We start from the raw sequence: 19,401 nt of genomic DNA, 5'->3' as shown, positions 1-19,401 counted from the left end.
AGCCCTTCCTTTCCTGACTCGTCATTCCTGAATGCCTGCTGCTTTCTATGAATTTGGGTAAAGAGCAGAGCGAGACAGGATAAATTCGCTGTGCTCATCAGGGTTCCATATTTTTGGGGTTCAGGGGGCTTTACATCAAGCATTCAATGTCCTTGTAGTGACAATGTTATCTTCAGGTTTGCTTCTTTGGCTTCCTGTGTGGCTTAAAATCATCTACAAGCTTCTTCTCCCTGTTCCCCTCTCCTTTTTTTTCCTATTATTTCTGGGATGAGCAGGGGTTACTTCCTCGTTGTAGTGCATGGGCTTCTCATTGCAGTATCTTCTCTTGTTGCGGAACATGGGCTCTAGGCGCACAGGCTTCAGTGGTTGCAGCAGGCTTAGAAGTTGGGGTGCATGGGCTTAGTTGCTCTGAGGTTTGTGGGATCTTCCCAGACCAGGGATTGAACCTGTGTCCCCTGCATTGGCAGGTGGATTCTTAACCAGTGGGCTACCAAGGGAGTCCCCCTGCTCCTTCTTCTTTTCTTTTTTTTTCAAACTGAGCAAGGGATCTTGTAGGGTTTTGGTATTGTTGAATATTTGGTTTGCCCTCAAGCAGTCAGGGGTGCTTCTGTAGGGAAAAGCAAATCACTCCACAAAGGAATGTGAGGTGCATACTTTTTCACCAAAGGGTTGCTACTAATGTTTTTCTCACACAGTGCAGAAATATTCCATTAGTCACAGAAGAGTCCATGGATGTGGTCCAATGTCAACGGAACCGTCACCCTATTTGGGGGATGTGTTATCAGTTGTGTTGTAGATAAAGAGGCTTATGAAAGGAAGCTATTGTATTCAGGGTTTTATTTTGAAGTGAATGAGAAAGCAACTCACCAGAAATGAAATGTGAAAATTATTTCCATTGAATTTAGTTTAGATGCTCTCCTAGTCTTGGAAATCAGTATTTACATTGCATAAGGTATTTCAATGTGATGTAAATTAATTGAAATCATCTATCATGATCTTCAGCCATGGCATTGTCAACAGGTTATAAAATTAGGTGATTTCAGAGTGATTTCACCAAGTAAATTTCACTAAGGAAAATTTGTCTAAAACCTAGTACTTCCTTTAGGCAAATTATTAAAATCCCTACTACTTGTTGAATTGGCAAGTTTCATTTGCTATTACAGATGACTTCTTCTCTCTGTATCTGTATGTGTATGTGTGTGAGTGTGTCTGTGTGGGTGAGTGTGTGTGTGTGTGTGTGTGTACTGATACCAAGGAAGGGAGCAATTTGGTTCAATTCAAGCCAGTAGCATTAAAAAGTTCTTTAATGAGTTTATTTAGCTAATTTGATTTATATTTTATTCTATATCCTCTTTGTAGTAACATTTGGTAAATATTTGTTTATACTGGGTGTTAGGCATTTTGCTAAATGTGGGAGTAGAGAGAAGGGGGTGTGCCTTGGTTTCTGTGCTCTAGAAGGTTACTGTATAATCTGTGAAGAGCCATAACAATGTTGCTGTTTATTGAGTATTACTGTATGCCAGGCACTGTGGTTTACACATTTTATTTAATATTTACTATGCCACAATTCTGCAAGGAAAGTATTATTTTTCCCACTTTACAGATGAAAAAACAGATCCAGAGAGCTTATGAATGTGCCAAATGTCACACAGCTAATAAGCAGAGAGTCGAGTTGATAAATATAAATCAGTGTAGCATTAACAGCTATCAGGTTTCTAAAGTGAAAGTGAAAGTCGCTCAGTCCTGTCCAACTCTTTGCGACCCCATGGACTATACAGTCCATGGAATTCTCCAGGCTAGAATACTGGAGTAGGTAGCCTTTCCCTTCTCCAGGGGATCTTCTCAACTCAGGGATCAAACCCAGGTCTCCCGCATTGCAGGTGGATTCTCTACCAGCTGAGCCACAAGGAAAGCCCTATCAGGTTTCTAGGAAACATGTAAAACTTGCGAGAGGGAAGAAAGAGTTTTTATAGAAAAATCATGTGTATTGTCATTATAAAAATAAAAGTAGAAGAAAGAATTTGCTTATTCTATTCTACAATTTTGTATAAGTCAGTTAACAGAAGTCTAGCTGTAGGAATGAAGAAACTCCAGATCTCAGTGATATGATACAGTAAAAGTTGATTTCTTGCTAACAATCTTGATACAAGTCTATAGACTTGTCTTCTGATCAGGAATCCAGGTTCTCTCCATCTTCTGACATTACCGTCTCTATATTTGACTTCAGAGTCACCCTAGCTGGGGAAGAGAGACCATGGAGATGGCACACTGACTTGTAAATACATTGATCTGAAAGTGGTGCTATTCCCCCTGTTCACATTTCATTGGCTAGAACTAGTCACATGGTCTCAACTAACTGCAAGAAGCTGAGAAGTCGATTTCCTATTTAGTCCTCCAGTGTGCTCAGGAATGAGAACCATTCAGATCAGATCAGATCAGATCAGTCACTCAGTCGTGTCCGACTCTTTGCAATCCCATGAATCACAGCATGCCAGGCCTCCCTGTCCATCACCAACTCCCAGAGTTCACCCAGACTCACGTCCATCGAGTCAGTGATGCCATCCAGCCATCTCATCCTCTGTCTTCCCCTTCTCCTCTTGCCCCCAATCCCTCCCAGCATCAGAGTCTTTTCCAATGAGTCAACTCTTTGCATGAGGTGGCCAAAGTACTGGAGTTTCAGCTTTAGCATCATTCCTTCCAAAGAAATCCCAGGGCTGATCTCCTTCACAATGGACTGGTTGGATCTCCTTGCAGTCCAAGGGACTCTCAAGAGTCTTCTCCAACACCACAGTTCAGAAGCATCAATTCTTTGGCACTCAGCCTTCTTCACAGTCCAACTCTCACATCCATACATGACCACAGGAAAAACCATAGCCTTGACTAGATGAACCTTTGTTGGCAAAGTCATGTCTCTGTTTTTGAATATGCTATCTAGGTTGGTCATAACTTTCCTTTCAAGGAGTAAGGGTCTTTTAATTTCATGGCTGCAGTCACTATCTGTAGTGATTTTGGAGCCCAGGAAAATAAAGTCTGACACTGTTTCCACTGTTTCCCCATCTATTTCCCGTGAATTGATGGGACCGGATGCCATGATCTTCATTTTCTGAATGTTGAGCTTTAAGCCAACTTTTTCACTCTCCTCTTTCACTTTCATCAAGAGGCTTTTTAGCTCCTCTTCACTTTCTGCCATAAGGGTGGTGTCATCTGCATATCTGAGGTTATTGATATTTCTCCCAGCAATCTTGATTCCAGCTTGTGTTTCTTCCAGTCCAGTGTTTCTCATGATGTACTCTGCATATAAGTTAAATAAACAGGGTGACAATATACAGCCTTGACGTACTCCTTTTCCTATTTGGAACCAGTCTGTTGTTCCGTGTCCAGTTCTAACTATTGCTTCTTGACCTGCATATGGGTTTCTCAAGAGGCAGGTCTGGTATTCCCATCTCTTTCAGAATTTTCCACAGTTTATTGTGATCCACACAGTCAAAGGCTTTGGCATAGTCAATAAAGCAGAAATAGATGTTTTTCTGGAACTCTCTTGCTTTTTCCATGATCCAGTGGATGTTGGCAATTTGATCTCTGGTTCCTCTGCCTTTTCTAAAACCAGCTTGAACATCAGGAAGTTCATGGTTCACATATTGCTGAAGCCTGGCTTGGAGAATTTTGAGCATTACTTTACTAGCGTGTGAGATGAGTGCAATTGTGTGGTAGTTTGAGCATTCTTTGGCATTGGCTTTCTTTGGGATTGGAATGAAAACTGACATTTTCCAGTCCTGTGGCCACTGCTGAGTTTTCCAAATTTGCTGGCATATTGAGTGCAGCACTTTCACAGCATCATCTTTCAGGATTTGAAATAGCTCAACTGGAATTCCATCACCTCCACTAGCTTTGTTCGTAGTGATGCTTTCTAAGGCCCACTTGAGAACCATTAGGTTAGCCAAAAAGTTTATTCAGGTTTTTCCATAATATCTGAAAATATAAAATATGAAAATATATATTTCATATAATATATTAAATATTTCATGTAATATATCAATACTAATAATTGATAATTATATCAGTGTATATAATAATTGGTATATAATATATATTCAGATTTCCCATAATATTTGGAAATATATAAATATGGAAATATAATATGTATTATATTGTATACATGTATATAAATATAATATCTTATGGGAAAACCTAATGAACTTTTTGGCCCACCCAATATTTATAGGGAAGATGAGATATCTCTACCGTGTATTTCATTATTTAGCCCCTGGTATGTTAATTGTCAGATTAATGTAGTTTGCAGAGAATCCTGTAATGAAATCAAAGAATTATTATTTGTCATACCCAACAGACTTATGATGGTTATGTCCATTGATGTCCTCCTATTCATCTGTAGACTGATACAGAAAGTTACCCTGGATCTAAACACTGTCCAGTGTGATTTTGAAATTTTTCATTTCCTTTCCTAACTAAAGAATAAAACCTTGAAAATGTTGATTCAGTTACTAAAATGGATCATGGCTTTGCTTTTGATTAGTGCAACCAATTTTATTATTTTTTATTTCAAATACTCAAAATAGTGCATGTAGTACCACTAAAACTTCTATCATTTATTATTTTGTTCTTGAGCCAAGAAAAATTTTGGAAAATCCTTAGAATACAAATTTTATACTTTGGGAAGATTTAGGTTTCTCTGTATGTGCTGTGCTGTGTTAAGTCGCTTCAGTTGTGCCCGACTCTTTGCAACCCTATGGACCTGCCTGTCCATGAGATTCTCTGGGCAAGAATAATGGAACTGGTGGCCATGCCCTCTTCTGGGGGATCTTCCCAACCCAGGGCTTGAATCTGTGTCTCTTACATCTCCTGCATTATTGTTTACTACTAGTGCCACCTGGGAAGCCCTTGCTGCTACTGCTGCTAAGTCGCTTCAGTCATGTCCAACTCTGTGCGACCCCAGAGACGGCAGCCCACCAGGCTCCCCCGTCCCTGGGATTCTCCAGGCAAGAACACTGGAGTGGGTTGCCATTTCCTTCTCCAATGCATGAAAGTGAAAAGTGAAAGGGAAGTCACTCAGTCGTGTCCAACTCTTAGCGACCCCATGGACTGCAGCCCACCAGGCTCCTCCATCCATGGGATTCTCCAGGCAAGAGTACTGGAGTGGGGTGCCATTGCCTTCTCTGTGGGAAGCCCTTAGTTTTCTCTATCTGTAGTCAAAGTTGATAAGAATTGGATGTCCCATTATTCTGGCTCCTAGGAGCCCTCTATCCAACTCTTGCATAGAATGGATTTGGAAATCCCCTTTCTGTTAAAGCTGTTACTTGGCAGCACCGTTTGATACTTTGATACTCTTGCCTCTTGAAGAAGTTCTTGTGTTTATGTCCATAGCTCAGTTACCATCTATGCCCTGAATACTTTTCACACTTTTTTCTCTTGCCCAGTTCTCTCTGCACCCTGTACCTTTGTGCCCAACTGCCTGTTTGATTTTGAAAAGTAAAAGTGAAAGCCGCTTAGTCATGTCCAACTCTTTGCGACCCTGTGGACTATAGCCTACCAGGCTCCACTGTCCATGGAATTCCCCAGGCCAGAATACTGGAGTGGGTAGCCGTTTCCTTCTCCAGGGGATCTTCCCAGCTTAGGGATCAAACCCAGGTTTCCCACATTGGAAGCAGATTCTTTACCATCTGAGCCACCAGGGAAGCCCCCTGTTTGACTTTCCACCTATACAAAACCTGGTTTACAAATTGTTTTCCACCCTAGTGGATTGACACCACCATCTTTCTGGTTTCTGAAGAAACTAGGATTTTTTTTTTTCTGCATACTTTGCTCTCTTGTCATCCTGGTCTAAGTCATTACCAGTTCTATCAACTCCTCTTTCTTTTTTTTTAAATATTTATTTTAATCCATGTATTTGGCTGGGCCAGGTGTTAGTTGCACCTGGACCCTTTTCAGTTGCATCTAGCAGGATCTTCCAGGTGCGGCATCTGAACTCTTATTGCAGCATGTGGGATCTAGTTCCCTAACCAGGGATTGAACTCACACCCCCTGCATTGGGAGCTCATAGTCTGAGCCACTGACCCACCAGGAAAAGTCTCCGACTTCACTTTCTTACATCTCTCTGAAATCCTTCCTTTGTCTCCCTTCTGCTTCCACCTTACTGACTCAAGCTGTCGTTATCTCTGGTCTGTGAAACAGTCCAGTTTTGTACACTGTACCTGGGATGGTCTTTTCAAAATTATAATCTGATCATGACACCCTCTTATTGAAATCCCATTGTTTCTAGGATCAAGGTCTAAATCTGTAACTGGTTTTCAGGGCCTTGCATGTTCTGTTTCTCCTCTGCCTTTCCCACCTCACCTTGCACATCTTTCCCCCTGGTGCCCTCTGCTCTGAGCTTCATTCAGTTCTGTGAGCCTAATATGCTCCTCCTGCCTCAAGACCCCTGTGAATGCTGCTCCATGTTTCAGATCTGTGCTGTGCACTAGGTACTGTAGTCACTAGTCACGTGCAGCTATTAAAATGGATAAAATTTAAAATTTAATTCCTCATTCCCATTATCTCCATTCTAAGTGCTCAGTAGATACGTGTGGCTAGAGGCTACTGTATTAGACAGTGAAGATATAGAACATTTCCATCTTTGCATAAAGTTCTGTTGAACAATGTTATTCTAGAATGTTCTTTACTACCTTCCACACCCTTCCTCCTGTGTGACTTTCTTAGGGAAGACCTCCTTGTCCTCTCCTTTCAGTTTCTAGTAAAATCAGTTTTCTTTGAATCTAAGTCCACCAGCCAAAGACTACCACGAACATATTTGTAGTCAACGTTGCATTTATTTAGTCTGTTTCTGCAGGGGATCCTCAGGGACAGCTCATAAGAGAGAGCTGGGAGGAGCTCTTGATAGTGTTTGGGCTTGTGCTGGATGAATCTAAGAAGGGATCATGGAAGTGACAACCAGTTCTGGATTGTGTATATCGAGATGTGGGGGCGGTCTAGAAACTGGGTATCTTGGTTGTCATTGTTCAGAAGAGGTGATGAACAAAGCAAGGCTGAGGATATCTTTGCTAGGAAAGCATCAGTCCCACAGGAGGAGGGAGCGTTGCTCACTTGTGTAGCTGTGTTGCTGTCTTCTGGGCTTCTGTTGGGAGCGTTGCTGATCTTCTGTTGGTCTTCTCTGTTGTGCCACTGGAAATAGTACATCCTATTAGAACCATCTAGGCTGATTGTCAGTGGGACTGATTTCTACTTTCTCAGTTGTGATGTACTGTCCTAGAACTCTGTGGCTGTTCCTCAGAGTGTTTGCACATGGTTTATAAGTTTTTAAATGAATGATTATTTGGCTAATATTTTTCACCTACTAGACCAGAAGCTTCATAAGAGCAGGGCCTGCATCTTTTCTTTTCTACCGTGGTATCCATAGCACCTAGCATGGTGTCTGATACAAAGTGGATGCTCAGTAAGTATTTACTGAAAGAGTGGATGAATGAATACATTAATAAGACCTAAAAATTGGTGACTGATTAAAGACATGGAATTATATAGCTATATCTGATGTACATATAAACTGTGATGTAAGGGTCCACTGTGTTCTAGAGATGGTGGTTGGAAAATAAACCACTATCCTAGAGACAATGGTTAGAGATGGTGGCTGGAAAATAGCTGGGAGTAACCCTTTCTTGGGGATGACAGAGGATGAGATGCACGGATGGCATCACTGACTCAATGGACGTGAGTTGGAGCAAACTCTTGGGGACAGTGAAGAATAGAGAAGCCTGGCGTGCTGCAGATCATGGGATTGTAAAATGCTGGACACAACTTAGCAACTGAGCAACAACACCACCAAACCCTTTCCTGAGAAGGAAATCTTTGAATTACTTGTCAAAGAATGGACATTTATGTCAGGGAAAGGAGAAGCAAGAAGGTTGTTTCTTAGAGAGACTAGAAAAAAGGCCACAGTGGAAGGTCCAGATGTATGTGATCCACCAGGTGCTTTTTCTTCAATGTTCTGTTATATTCACTTTAGGATCAAGAGTTAGCACTTTTGTGCATCTGCTTGAAAAGGTTCTGCTGCTGCTGCTAAGTCGCTTCAGTCGTGTCTGACTCTGTGCGACCCCATAGACAGCAGCCCACCAGGCTCCCCCGTCCCTGGGATTCTCCAGGCAAGAACACTGGAGCGGGTTGCCATTTCCTTCTCCAATGCATGAAAGTGAAAAGCAAAAGTGAAGTCACTCAGTCGTGTCCGACTCCTAGCGACCCCATGGACTGCAGCCCACCAGGCTCCTCGGTCCATGGGATTTTCCAGGCAAGAGTACTGGAGTGGGGTGCCATTGCCTTCTCCATGAAAAGGTTCTAAAATATAGTAAAATGCATCCTACTTGCACTAAATATACAACAACTGGATGTCTGTGAACCCAAACCTCCTCATGTTATGACTTAGAGTATTATGACTTATAATATTATGACTTAGAGTTTCCTCTGCAAACTCACTCTTAACAATGTTGCGATAATGAAGATCTTAGAGAAGGGCACTAAATATGGTCAAGTGTTCACTATAGAACAGAATTTAATACACGTAGATAGGGCTCGCCACATTCCAGGAACTGTTCTTAGTAGTTCACCACTAATAATGCAGTTAATTCTTCTCATCACTACAACTGTGCATTTTACAGCTGAAGAAAATATGGCACTTGCCCCAGTCTACACAGGCAGCAGGTAAAAGACCTAGAACCTGACTCTAGACAGTCTTGCTCCCGAAACTGTGCTCCTAACACTCTCAGTAGGGCTTATGAAATGCTGTGTGGCCTCCCTGTATTCATTGTTCCATTAACTCAGAATTCGTGACTTTCGGAATAGTGCTGGAGATAAGAAAATAGAAGAAATGTTTAAACGTTTGAGGGAACAGCTTCCCGTACCTGAAAGCACCTTAGGAGCACCTGTGAATATGTGAAGAAAAGTACAAATACATTTTATCTTTTTTTTGTTTGTTTTACATTTTATATTGAATATAATTCTCAATGTGCAGGTACTATGCCAGTTCTGTATACAAATGGTAACTATTTTCTCTGTAGTTGAAAACACAATACCAAAAAAATGTGTAATTTTCCTTTCTAAAACAAGGATAAGACAGTTTGGATACCTTTGTCACTTTGGTGGCGGGGGGAGCATAATGACTCACCTATTTGTTTTAATTTTGATGACTTTTTATATTTTGCAGAAATTTCGGAGTGCTTCGGTTGGGGCTGAGGAGTACATGTATGATCAGACATCAAGGTCGGTTTCCAGGAGATGCCCCTAGACACTGATGCACCGATAACTGTTTAAATGTATCTTCAACTTATACTTCTGCACCTTTAAAGTAAAATCTTCTTCTCTGCACAATGACTTCTAAATTATTATTTCCAGTCTTGACCGGCTTTCTGAGGCCATACTCTTTCTTTGTCCTTTAGTTGGCTAGATATCCCTTCTTAGGTGTTCCTCTGAATGTCAAACACTTGGGCCTCCAACACACCGTGTATATAATGGAACTCTCTTTTTTTCTCCCTTTTCCCCTTCCTTCTTGACTTCTTTCACATCTGTTCTTCCACTTTTATTCCCTCTTTTAAAAAATTAATTAATTCTACTTTTTTGGCTGTGCTGGGTCTTCAGTGCTGCGTGCAGTCTTTCTCCAGTTCTGGCCAGCAGGGGCTACTCTCTCGTTGAGGTGTACGGACTTCTTATTGCGGTGGCTTCTCTTGTTGTGGAACACAGGCTCTGGGTGCGTGGGCTTCAGTAGTTGCAGGGCACAGGCTTACTTGCCCTACGGCATGTGGGATCTTCCTGGACCAGGGATAGAGCCCATGGGCCACCATTTCTTGTTATGCGTAATGATGTAGCCATCCTCCTAGCCACACACTCCAGAGGTGCCTGAAGACGGGAGAGAAGGGCGTGAATGAATGAATCTCTCCCATTTGCAAATCTTACCACTGATTTCACCGTTTCAGAATAAAACACAAATTCCTTATGAAGGTGGTTAGAGCCCTCCATGCACTGTAGACCTCTTCTCCCACTGTGTTTCTTGCCCCTTTACTTTTACGGGTATGACGCTCTTTTCTTCTGTCTGTTTTCTCTTAAAGTCTTTCTGCTCCTTCAGAGTCTTGTTCCAACCTCAGGCTCCCCAGTTATCCTCTCCAGATTGTTCCAGACAGAATTTGGCTGTGCAGTGGTGGCAGCGAAGGGTAGGGAAAAGGCAGAGAAGAAAGTTTCAAATCAACTTCTAAAATATGGAAATGCATGGGTAATTTACATGCTGTCCGTCCAGATAACCATGCAACCAGCTCTTGGGCCATTAAAAAGAGCATTGACCTACCATTTTCCTGCCCTGTTTTCGCTTTCTGCTGCTGTCATTGTTCCCTGGAGTGAGCGAGTTTCTCAGCTTCTTCTCAGCTGTGAAATGAGGAAGGTGGTTCTTATCTTATGCTGTTGATCAGCCTGGGGGACGTGAATCCCCTGAAATTATATTACAAATCATTTGTGTGCATATGTGCTTTTATCTGGGGAGAAAGTTCACAGCTTTCTTCATATTTTTCAAGCAGTGATTCCTAATATCCTGTCCAGGTCTCAAATTTTCTGATTCAGTGGTTATCTTGAAATTGCTTTTTCCAGGCAAAATGACAGTGGACTCGATTCTATCTTGAATGATTTATTTCCCACCTTATTCTAAGACGCATATTCTGGAATTCACTTTATCAGCTTTAATGTAAGATTTTCTATCATATAAGAGAAATATTATTTTGCCCTTCAGATTTCTTTCTCATTTAAGTTAAAAGATATGAAACATTGCAGAAATATTCAACATAGAAAGCAAGAGTGCCCCTTAATCTTATGGGTAGATCATTTTAGGAAGCAAACTTTGAATCTTTTTGTATCTAGTCTTTCACAGACTATGAAATTTAAAGGGCTAAAAAAATAGACACAGTGAAGAGTTTCTGATGATCCAGAAAACAGACAAAGCATTTGCAGTTGGATCATCATCTGCGCCTTCCTGCAGGGTAGCAGAAATAAGTATTCTGAACGAGCATCTTAAATAAAAAAGACAGTGGTTCATATTCATTGCTCATTTTAAACAATGGCTATGTTTTTCAAAGTTGGGAAAATTAGTGTTTTCCTTTTACAAGTTAAATTATATTTGTCAAATATTAGGGAAATTATTAAGAGCAGTGATCTTCAAACTTTTTTTCTGTAATAGGCTAGATATTAAGTATTTTAGTTTTAGCGAATTACACAGTCTCTGTCACAACTCCTCAGCCCGGCTGTGGCAGTGCAAAAGCAGCCATGAGAAGATAGAAACAGATGAGTGTAGCTGTGGGCCAGTAAAACTTTATTTACAAAAACAGCCAGCCAACTGGCTCTGGCCCAAGGACCATTGTTTGCTACCTCCTGCTTTAGAGCAGTAACCCTGTCATGAGTTCTTCTGCAGGCTTAGAAAACAAGACCCCAAATCAAAAAATAATCCCTGTTATGAAACTAGATTCCCTAGAATTTTCAATCATGAGTGTTGAGTTCTAGATTTTTATATTCTGAGGTATTTTAAAGTGGGATGTAGCTGTGTGCAACACCTCAGTTAGACAAAAGAAGGTTAAGTATATGGATCAACTGAACAAAGGTACTCACACCTATGGCTTATAGCCAGCATGAAAGAAGCAAGTCCTGTCTAAGTTAAGGCGTTGCAAAGTGCCAGCTTAAACCTAACAGAGGCTCCCCTGGCCCTGCCTGGCTCAGTGGGATGGGCATGCCATGGACTTTCTCCCTTTCTTAACCATCTGGTTTATGGGCCACTAATAGAAATGTTATGTGCACTGTACTAGCAGTGACCTTTGGTATGGTCTCATCTCTTTTGCCATATGCTGTGTTTTGTCTGTGAAATGGAGTAAACGTTGGTTAATGTTCATACAAAATGTTATTGATGTGAAATTGATCCCAAAGGCAGAAATGTCTGAGTGAATCTGACCACTATTTGCTTTCTGTTCACAGTGGCACATTTCAGTACACCCTGGAAGCCACCAAATCTCTCCGTCAGAAGCAAGGGGAGGGCCCGATGACCTACCTCAACAAGGGGCAGTTCTATGCCATCACGCTCAGCGAGACGGGGGACAACAAGTGCTTCCGACACCCCATCAGCAAAGTCAGGGTAGGAGCCTCGTTTCTCAAATAAAGCATGGAGGGATCAGATGAAGGCATTGTTACTTCCCAGCCTTGTGGAAGGGCGTGGAAAAAAATTCCAAAGTAAATAATTCTAGAACAAATGTCAGAATTGGGGCACAAGAACTTATTGGCCTGCAGTTTATCATTTTAATCAGTAACCAATAAACCCCAGGGAACAGACATGGTGGGAACATGCTTTCTGACCGTATCCAAGGGATTTTCCCAGCTTCATTCATTGCCTATGTGGTATCTAGTTACTGTCATCATTGTTTTCAATCAAATGATGTTCATTTTTCCAGTAAGTAGCTGTAAGTCAGAGCATATCTGTGGGTGGGAAAGAGCTGGGCTTTCTTCTGTAAAAGAGGGTGCAATTCATACATTCATACATACAAAGAGCCCTTTGCAGCTCTGCTTAAAAGCCTTCTGCAGCCCAGTGCTTACTTACTAAGGAGTCAAGGGGTTCAGTTCAGTTGCTCAGTCGTGTCCGATTCTTTGTGACTCCATTGACTGCAGCACATCAGGCTTTCCTATTCATCACCAACTCCTGAAACCTGCTCAAACTCATGTCCATCGAGTTGGTGATGCCATCCAACCATCTCATCCTCCATTGTCCCCTTCTCCTCCTGCCTTCAATCATTCCCAGCATCAGGATCTTTTCAAATGAGTCAGTTGAAATTTCTCATCAGGTGGCCAAAGTATTGGAGTTTCAGCTTCAGCATCAGTCTTTGCAATGAATATTCAGGACTGATTTCCTTTAGGATTGATTGGTTGGATCTCCTTGCAGTCTAAGGGACTCTCAAAGAGTCTTCTCCAACACCACTGTTCAAAAGCATCAATTCTTTGGCGCTTAGCTTTCTTTATAGCCCTACTCTCACATCCATACATGACTACCGGAAAAACCATAGCTTTGACTAAATGGACCTTTGTTGGCAAAGTAATGTCTCTGCTTTTTAATGTGCTATCTAGGTTTGTCATAGCTTTTCTTCCAAGGAGTAAGCGTCTTTTAATTTCATGGCTACAGTCACCATCTGCAGTGATTTTTGGAGCCCCTCAAAATAAAGCCTGTCACTGTTTCCATTGTTTCCCCATCTATTTGCTATGAAGTGGTGGGACTGGATGCCATGGTCTTAGTTTTCTGAATGTTGAGTTTTAAGCCAACTTTTTCACTCTCCTCTTTCGCTTTCATCAGGTCCACCATAGTTTGGTCGCAGGTCAAACAAAAGGGAGGAAACACAGCCCTGCCCATCGACAGAAAATTGGATTATAGATTTACTGAGCATGGCCCTGGCCATCACAACAAGATCCAGTTTCCCCCACAGTCATTCTCTCCCATCAGGAAGCTTCCATAAGCCTCATCCTTATCCCTCAGAGGGCAGACAGAATGAAAACCAGAATCACAGAAAGCTAATAAACTGATCACATGGACCACAGCCTGTTCTAACTCAATGAAACTATGAGCCATGCCATGTAGGGCCACCCAACATGGGTCATGGTGGAGAGTTCTGACAAAACATGATCCGCTGGAGAAGGGAATGGCAAACCACTTCAGTATTCGTGAGAACCCCATGAACAGTACGAAAAGTCAAGGAGTGGGCATGATATGATCCCCACCTGGAGTGACTTGAAAGAATTTTCACATCCATGAAGGCTAGTTCTGTTTGTGGGAAATGAAACTGTTTTGGAAGTCTGCCAGCTTCTGGCATTCTCGACTCTGCCAAGAAGGGCAGGACCTGGTAATGCTTCTCTACTGAAAAGGAAAATTATATATACAAGAGCTCTGAAAAGAGGTTGAAGGACTTTCCTGCCCTGTTGTAAAATGATTTATGCTGCTGTGTGCGTGCCTCCTTATTTTATTATAACTGCCTCCCCCTAAGCTGTTTCTTCAGTACACTGAGGAAGGAACGCCGTGCTCCTCCGGGCCCAGTTCACCGCATCTCAAATTCCCACACAAAGGGTAACACATGAGGTTACAGAGAAAAGTGTATCTGGGCACCTGCTGGCTGACTTGCCTGTTACTAGCTTTAGGTAAAATCACTGCAGTGGTGTGCTCTTGAATCAACTGGGTTTTATGACATTGTTTCCATGAGAAAGACAAGGGAGAACTGCTCCTCCTTTGTCCAGGCCTTCCTCCCTTCAAGTCTGTCCCAGTTCCAGATTGGAGCTTTAGGAGGCAGGGTGGTTGAGAGTGAAGGGAAGGATGGGGAGGGAGGCTCTGGGACTAATGTCCTACCTGAGGCTGCGCTCCGGGGCAGGTGCAAAGGTGCTCAGTGTGCTGTGTGCCTCCAGGGGGCTTAGTATGTCCCAAGCCTGCGGTCAGGCCTGCAGTGGAGGGATGCCGTCCTCGTCCCCATCGTCCCAACAACCAGAGCCACAATAGAACAGCTCGTATTTATTGTGTGTGTACGTTGAACACCGTACATCGAGTAACTCTTGGAAACTAGCAACAACCCTATGCCACAGGCATTACTTCTGTAATGTTCCAGATGAGGAAACTTGGCCTTTCAGAAGTCAGCGACTGGCCAAGGTCACACAGCTCAAATGTGAGGGAGCCAGGTTCTATCCTGAACAATCAGACTTCTAACCTACTCTCTTAACACCCAAGTGTACAGTACTGAACAGCATGGAGGCCTGAAAGGCATAGGCTCCACCTCTGGAAATTGACCCTGGTGCGCCCTATGCCATCGTATATGAATGCCTGGTGAGAAGACACTGGATACCTCTTCTTTTTCAAAAAATCTTGCCAATTACAAGGTAGTGTATAACTCATATACACCTTGGTAATAACACCATTATCATCACCCTGAAAAGATGATGTTAGTAATCTAAGGCCATGGCAGCAGTTTGGAGTACAGCGACTTTTCCAAGAATTTTCTTTCATTGAAATCATGAAAATAATGTAGTTTATTTTATCTCCTTTTGTTCCATTTTGCCTAAAACAAAGAGCCTTCCTTCTCTTCAGGTCTTCAATCTAACAGCCTTGGAGAACAGGATGGCCCTTCTTGGAGTGTGTCTGTCTTACTCCTCGGCTCTGGGAGAGCAAGCTGCCTGGAGGAGCAAGGAATGCACTTAGAATCTCTGAGCACTGATTTCTGCTAACAGTGCTACATCCTAAGTCAGAGCCTGTGGCCTTGGTAATAGCAGTTTCAAACTGCCTTTTTCTTTATCACTGGAAAAATACATTTCCATACCAAAACCAGGCCATTACTTATGCTAATTTAGTCATTGACTAGAAAAAAGTCACCCGAAATGTTATTTTTATTTTGGGACAGACAGAAATAAACAACAGGAGGCTGTGCAGTGAATGTTTACGTAGAAATAGAAAGACCTGAGGAAGGGGAAGGGGGAAGGATGGAGGGAGGCCGAGCCCCGGGTTCTACCAGCACAGCCCGTGAGTCCCTTTCTCGTCAGCTCTCCCGCACGCCTTTGTGAGTCATGCTGCTTGTGGATTCGAATAATATGGATGCATTATTTCTAAACCAGCTTTTCTGACAAACCTCTGCTTTTTGTGTGTGACACATATTTACATACCACTGGGAATAAGCCAGATCTTGACACTACGGCTACTATCATGCATTTGGTATCTCTTATTTGTCGGGCACTACGGACATGGTCACCCCACTCCAGTACTCTTGCCTGGAGAATCTATGGATGGAGGAGCCTGGTGGGCTGCAGTCCATGGGGTCGCTAGGAATCGGACACGACTGAGAGACTTCCCTTTCACTTTTCACTTTCATGCATTGGAGAAGGAAATGGCAACCCACTCCAGTGTTCTTGCCTGGAGAATCCCACGGACAGGGGAGCCTGGTGGGCTGCCGTCTATGGGGTCGCACAGAGTCGGACACGACTGAAGTGACTTAGCAGCAGCAGCAGGGACACGGTGGTGAGTGACACTATATCCCCGCCCTTATTAACATAAGCCACTGCCACGGACTGAGTAACTGTAGGTAATTAGGTAGATATGTGTCAAACGCTACAGGGGTCAAGGCATTAAGGAATGAGAGTTGATGAACTATTCTCTTGAAATAGCAGAAAAATGTCTAAGAGGTATTTTGGATATGGAATGAGATGGGGAGTATATTCCTGGATATAGTATTCCTCATGCTGTAATTAAAGGGTTGTAAGTTGGTTTTGTTTTTTTTTTTTTGGTTTGTTTGGTGATTTTGGGTACCTTCTCCATCTCGTAAATGACAATGAATTAACATATATTTAGTTTAGCAAGACAGCTTGGAACTTAGAAGTGGAAGTCATTTGGGATTCTTATTTCTACAGATATAATTAGTTTCATGGGCTCATTTAAAAGTATATCCACATATTTAAGGAAATCATATGGTTGACTTTGTATCTTTTGGTCTGTGATATATCTGTATTTTATATCATTGTTCATCAGTGTGAGCTCATCTTTTAGTATTTCTCTCAGTACCATCACTGATCCAGTCAGAGGCACTTAATTAGGCCAGAAACACATATTTGCTCTTTTACAAAAGCACCAAATTCTATGTTTAAGGATATGCCATTTCAAAAATGGCCTTGTATTCAATGTAAGAAAAAAACCTTTTTTGGTATTCCCACTCACCTCACAAAATAGTACATTTGCTGGTAAATTGGTTAATCCAATTGTGTGTTAGTCATGGTAAAGATGAGGTAGCATTTTTTTTTTTTTTTTTACTCTGTGCTGTTTTCACTTCCCACTTATTTTCTAAAAAGTAGGCCTATTTTGAAACAAAATAAACCCTACAACTGAGCTTATCTAAAGCAAGAAAAGCAAATTTACAGAAATTAAGGCAACACACCTCTGGTAGGATTCCCAGAACTGGACACTGTGGAGCAGGAGAGGCTGAATGGAAAATAAGCTGTGTGGTTCTCCCTGCCCTGCAGAGCGTGGTGATGGTGGTCTTCAGTGAGGACAAAAACCGGGATGAGCAGCTGAAATACTGGAAGTACTGGCACTCTCGGCAGCACACCGCAAAGCAGAGGGTCCTTGACATTGGTAAGTTGACCTTGACCTTGACCTTCTTGCATGGTCTTTGGTAAACCTCCATGTTGCCTTGATAGAAAGAAGAGCCCAGAAATCACAGCTGAGACCTACATCACTCCTGTGATGTGCCTGGCACTAGTTTGGAACGTTTCCAATATTTCAGTACATTTAGTACAAATTGGACTGAGAAGTCAAGATTGGGCTAAGCTTAGAGCAAAACATTTTGTGTTCCATAGAAGTCAACTGTGTCTCATATAATAATAGATTTAGATTTACCATGGCCAGGCCAGTTTCTGAAACGTATTTCCATGCCCTCTTGTGTTTGAGCCTAATAACTGGCAGGCAGGCCAGAGGAATTCTTATTCCTTCCTGTAACACAAGTAACGTGGGCTCATTTGGATCTAAGGTACTCGTGAAGGTCACGGGACTAGATAGAGCATTCTAGTTCTCTAATTTTCTATCTTGTGTTCCTTCTATCCAAACACACGTCTAGTGCAAAGAGTACTAGGTGATCAGACTAATGCAGAGTTTGAGAGAGCGTTCTTGGCAGTAGAGAAGGAATGATCTGCCCAGTGCATTTCCGGGAGTCTGTATATTCCTAAACATCATGCTTGTTCTTCAGAGATTCGGAGCCCCCGGGTGGGACTCAAGAGTCCAGTCAAGAGAACAGAGCCCATACCAAGTGGTTCCATGGAGAGAATTCATTGCCAAGATTGGGAGGGTGGAAGGCCCCACGAGGCCATGAGAGAGGAGCCACAGCAGGAACTTGCTGCTATTTGCTGGAGGGCCAAAGGATCAAAGGAGAGGGGGTGGGAGTTGTGAGAGCCCCCAGGCAGGGACAGGATCGGCTGGAGCCACAGCTGGGACCGTGGAGGGAGCAGCTGTCTTAGAGCAGCGAGGACGCGGACCCCAGAGGGAGCAGCTATCTTAGAATAGCGAGAACCGCAGAGAATCTGCCAGAAACACCCCTCAGTGTAGAGCGAGGGGGAGATGGCACGCCCTGCCCCCCAGCCTCCCCTAGCACTTTCCATTGACCCCATTAGCCTGAAGAGGAGGGCACACCTCCCAGGCACATGCACTTTGCAGGAATCAACCTCTAGACACAGAGCAAAGCAGGGGGTGCCAGGGATTGATCTTAAAGTGTCTAGAAATAACTTAAGACCACAGTAATTATATGTGTTTCTAAATAATTTTAACAGTTCATGTACATCCTGCTTCCATAAGAAATTATTTCCCATTTATAGGCTTTATTTTCACATTTCCCAGACCTCGAGGCACAGTCCCAGTGAGGACAGGCCAAGTCCAGTGGGGAAGGTTTCCACTGTGTTAGACACCAGAGTTGATAATGAAGCACTAGAAGGATGTTTACTTTGATTTCTTTCACATTATAACAAAGGACTTTTTCAAACCTTTTATCTCACACTTGCTGGGACCCTTTGACCAATGGTAGAGGAACAAAGGTAGGGTTGGAGACTCGCTGTAGAACATATGGAAACTAATTTGCTGGTTTTTCTTGCAAAATGGCTACACCACTCCTTATCTCTACCACAGATACACACACTCACACACATCTCCTTTCAACTAGTCAAACGAATTTATTTAATAAACAAGGAAACCAAGGCTTACTGACCCACCTTTCCTTTCCTCCGATAATTAGTGCAAGACTTAGTGCAAGTGCTGGGATAAAAGCGATCTTCCTCACCCAAGTCACACCCTGAACCCCCAAGATCGACCAACTGGGAAGAAGGGTTTGGGAATACTTGCTGTAACCTGCTTTGGAGGCAGTCTGCCCAGAGCAGAGGAACAATTTTATTTTATTTGAAAAGTTAGCCTTATAATTACTGCCCAAGAAAGGAGCAATTAAGTAGAAATGTGGCCTAGGTCCAAATAAGGCAAATAATAAACACGTTTTACTGGCATACCTGTGGGTTCAACTTTGATGTTGTTACACGGTTTGCTTTTCTTAGCCCAGAATGATCTCTCAGGTCTCATAGGATTTCAGATCTCATCTCTCTTCTTTATCACCTCCTGGCTGCTTTTTCTCCCTCATGTAACCCTTTGCACATGTGTGTGTGCACACAAACACACACACATTTATCACTGAGATTTGTGACTTTGACTCAGTAACTTCATGGCTACCTGGGCTGTTTGCTGACTCTGAGATTGAGGCATTGAATCAGCCTCTTAGGTTCAAATGAAAAATCAATTTTCTGACCACAGTCTCTACCCCTCACCTCAACCTGACAGGATGAGGA

At 42.6% G+C, this 19,401-nt stretch overlaps 1 protein-coding gene across 6 annotated transcripts in view; it reads left to right on the top strand.

The window, feature by feature from the left end:
* GRHL2 (grainyhead like transcription factor 2) overlaps positions 1–19,401 on the top strand; it is a 171,804-nt gene that overhangs the window by 62,107 nt on the left and 90,296 nt on the right. For all 6 annotated transcript variants that reach the window (XM_070803090.1, XM_070803089.1, XM_070803088.1 and 3 more), the window contains exons 5-7: positions 9,206–9,261; positions 12,001–12,157; positions 17,047–17,158. In XM_070803090.1, coding sequence (XP_070659191.1) covers positions 9,206–9,261; positions 12,001–12,157; positions 17,047–17,158 — 325 coding nt within the window. The remainder of the gene's footprint in view (positions 1–9,205; positions 9,262–12,000; positions 12,158–17,046; positions 17,159–19,401) is intronic.

Source organism: Bos indicus, chromosome 14 (assembly GCF_029378745.1).
Source record: "Bos indicus isolate NIAB-ARS_2022 breed Sahiwal x Tharparkar chromosome 14, NIAB-ARS_B.indTharparkar_mat_pri_1.0, whole genome shotgun sequence".
Lineage (NCBI taxonomy): Eukaryota > Metazoa > Chordata > Mammalia > Artiodactyla > Bovidae > Bos > Bos indicus.
Note: the sequence above shows the minus strand (reverse complement) of the source record. Positions and strands in the feature narration are given on the sequence as shown.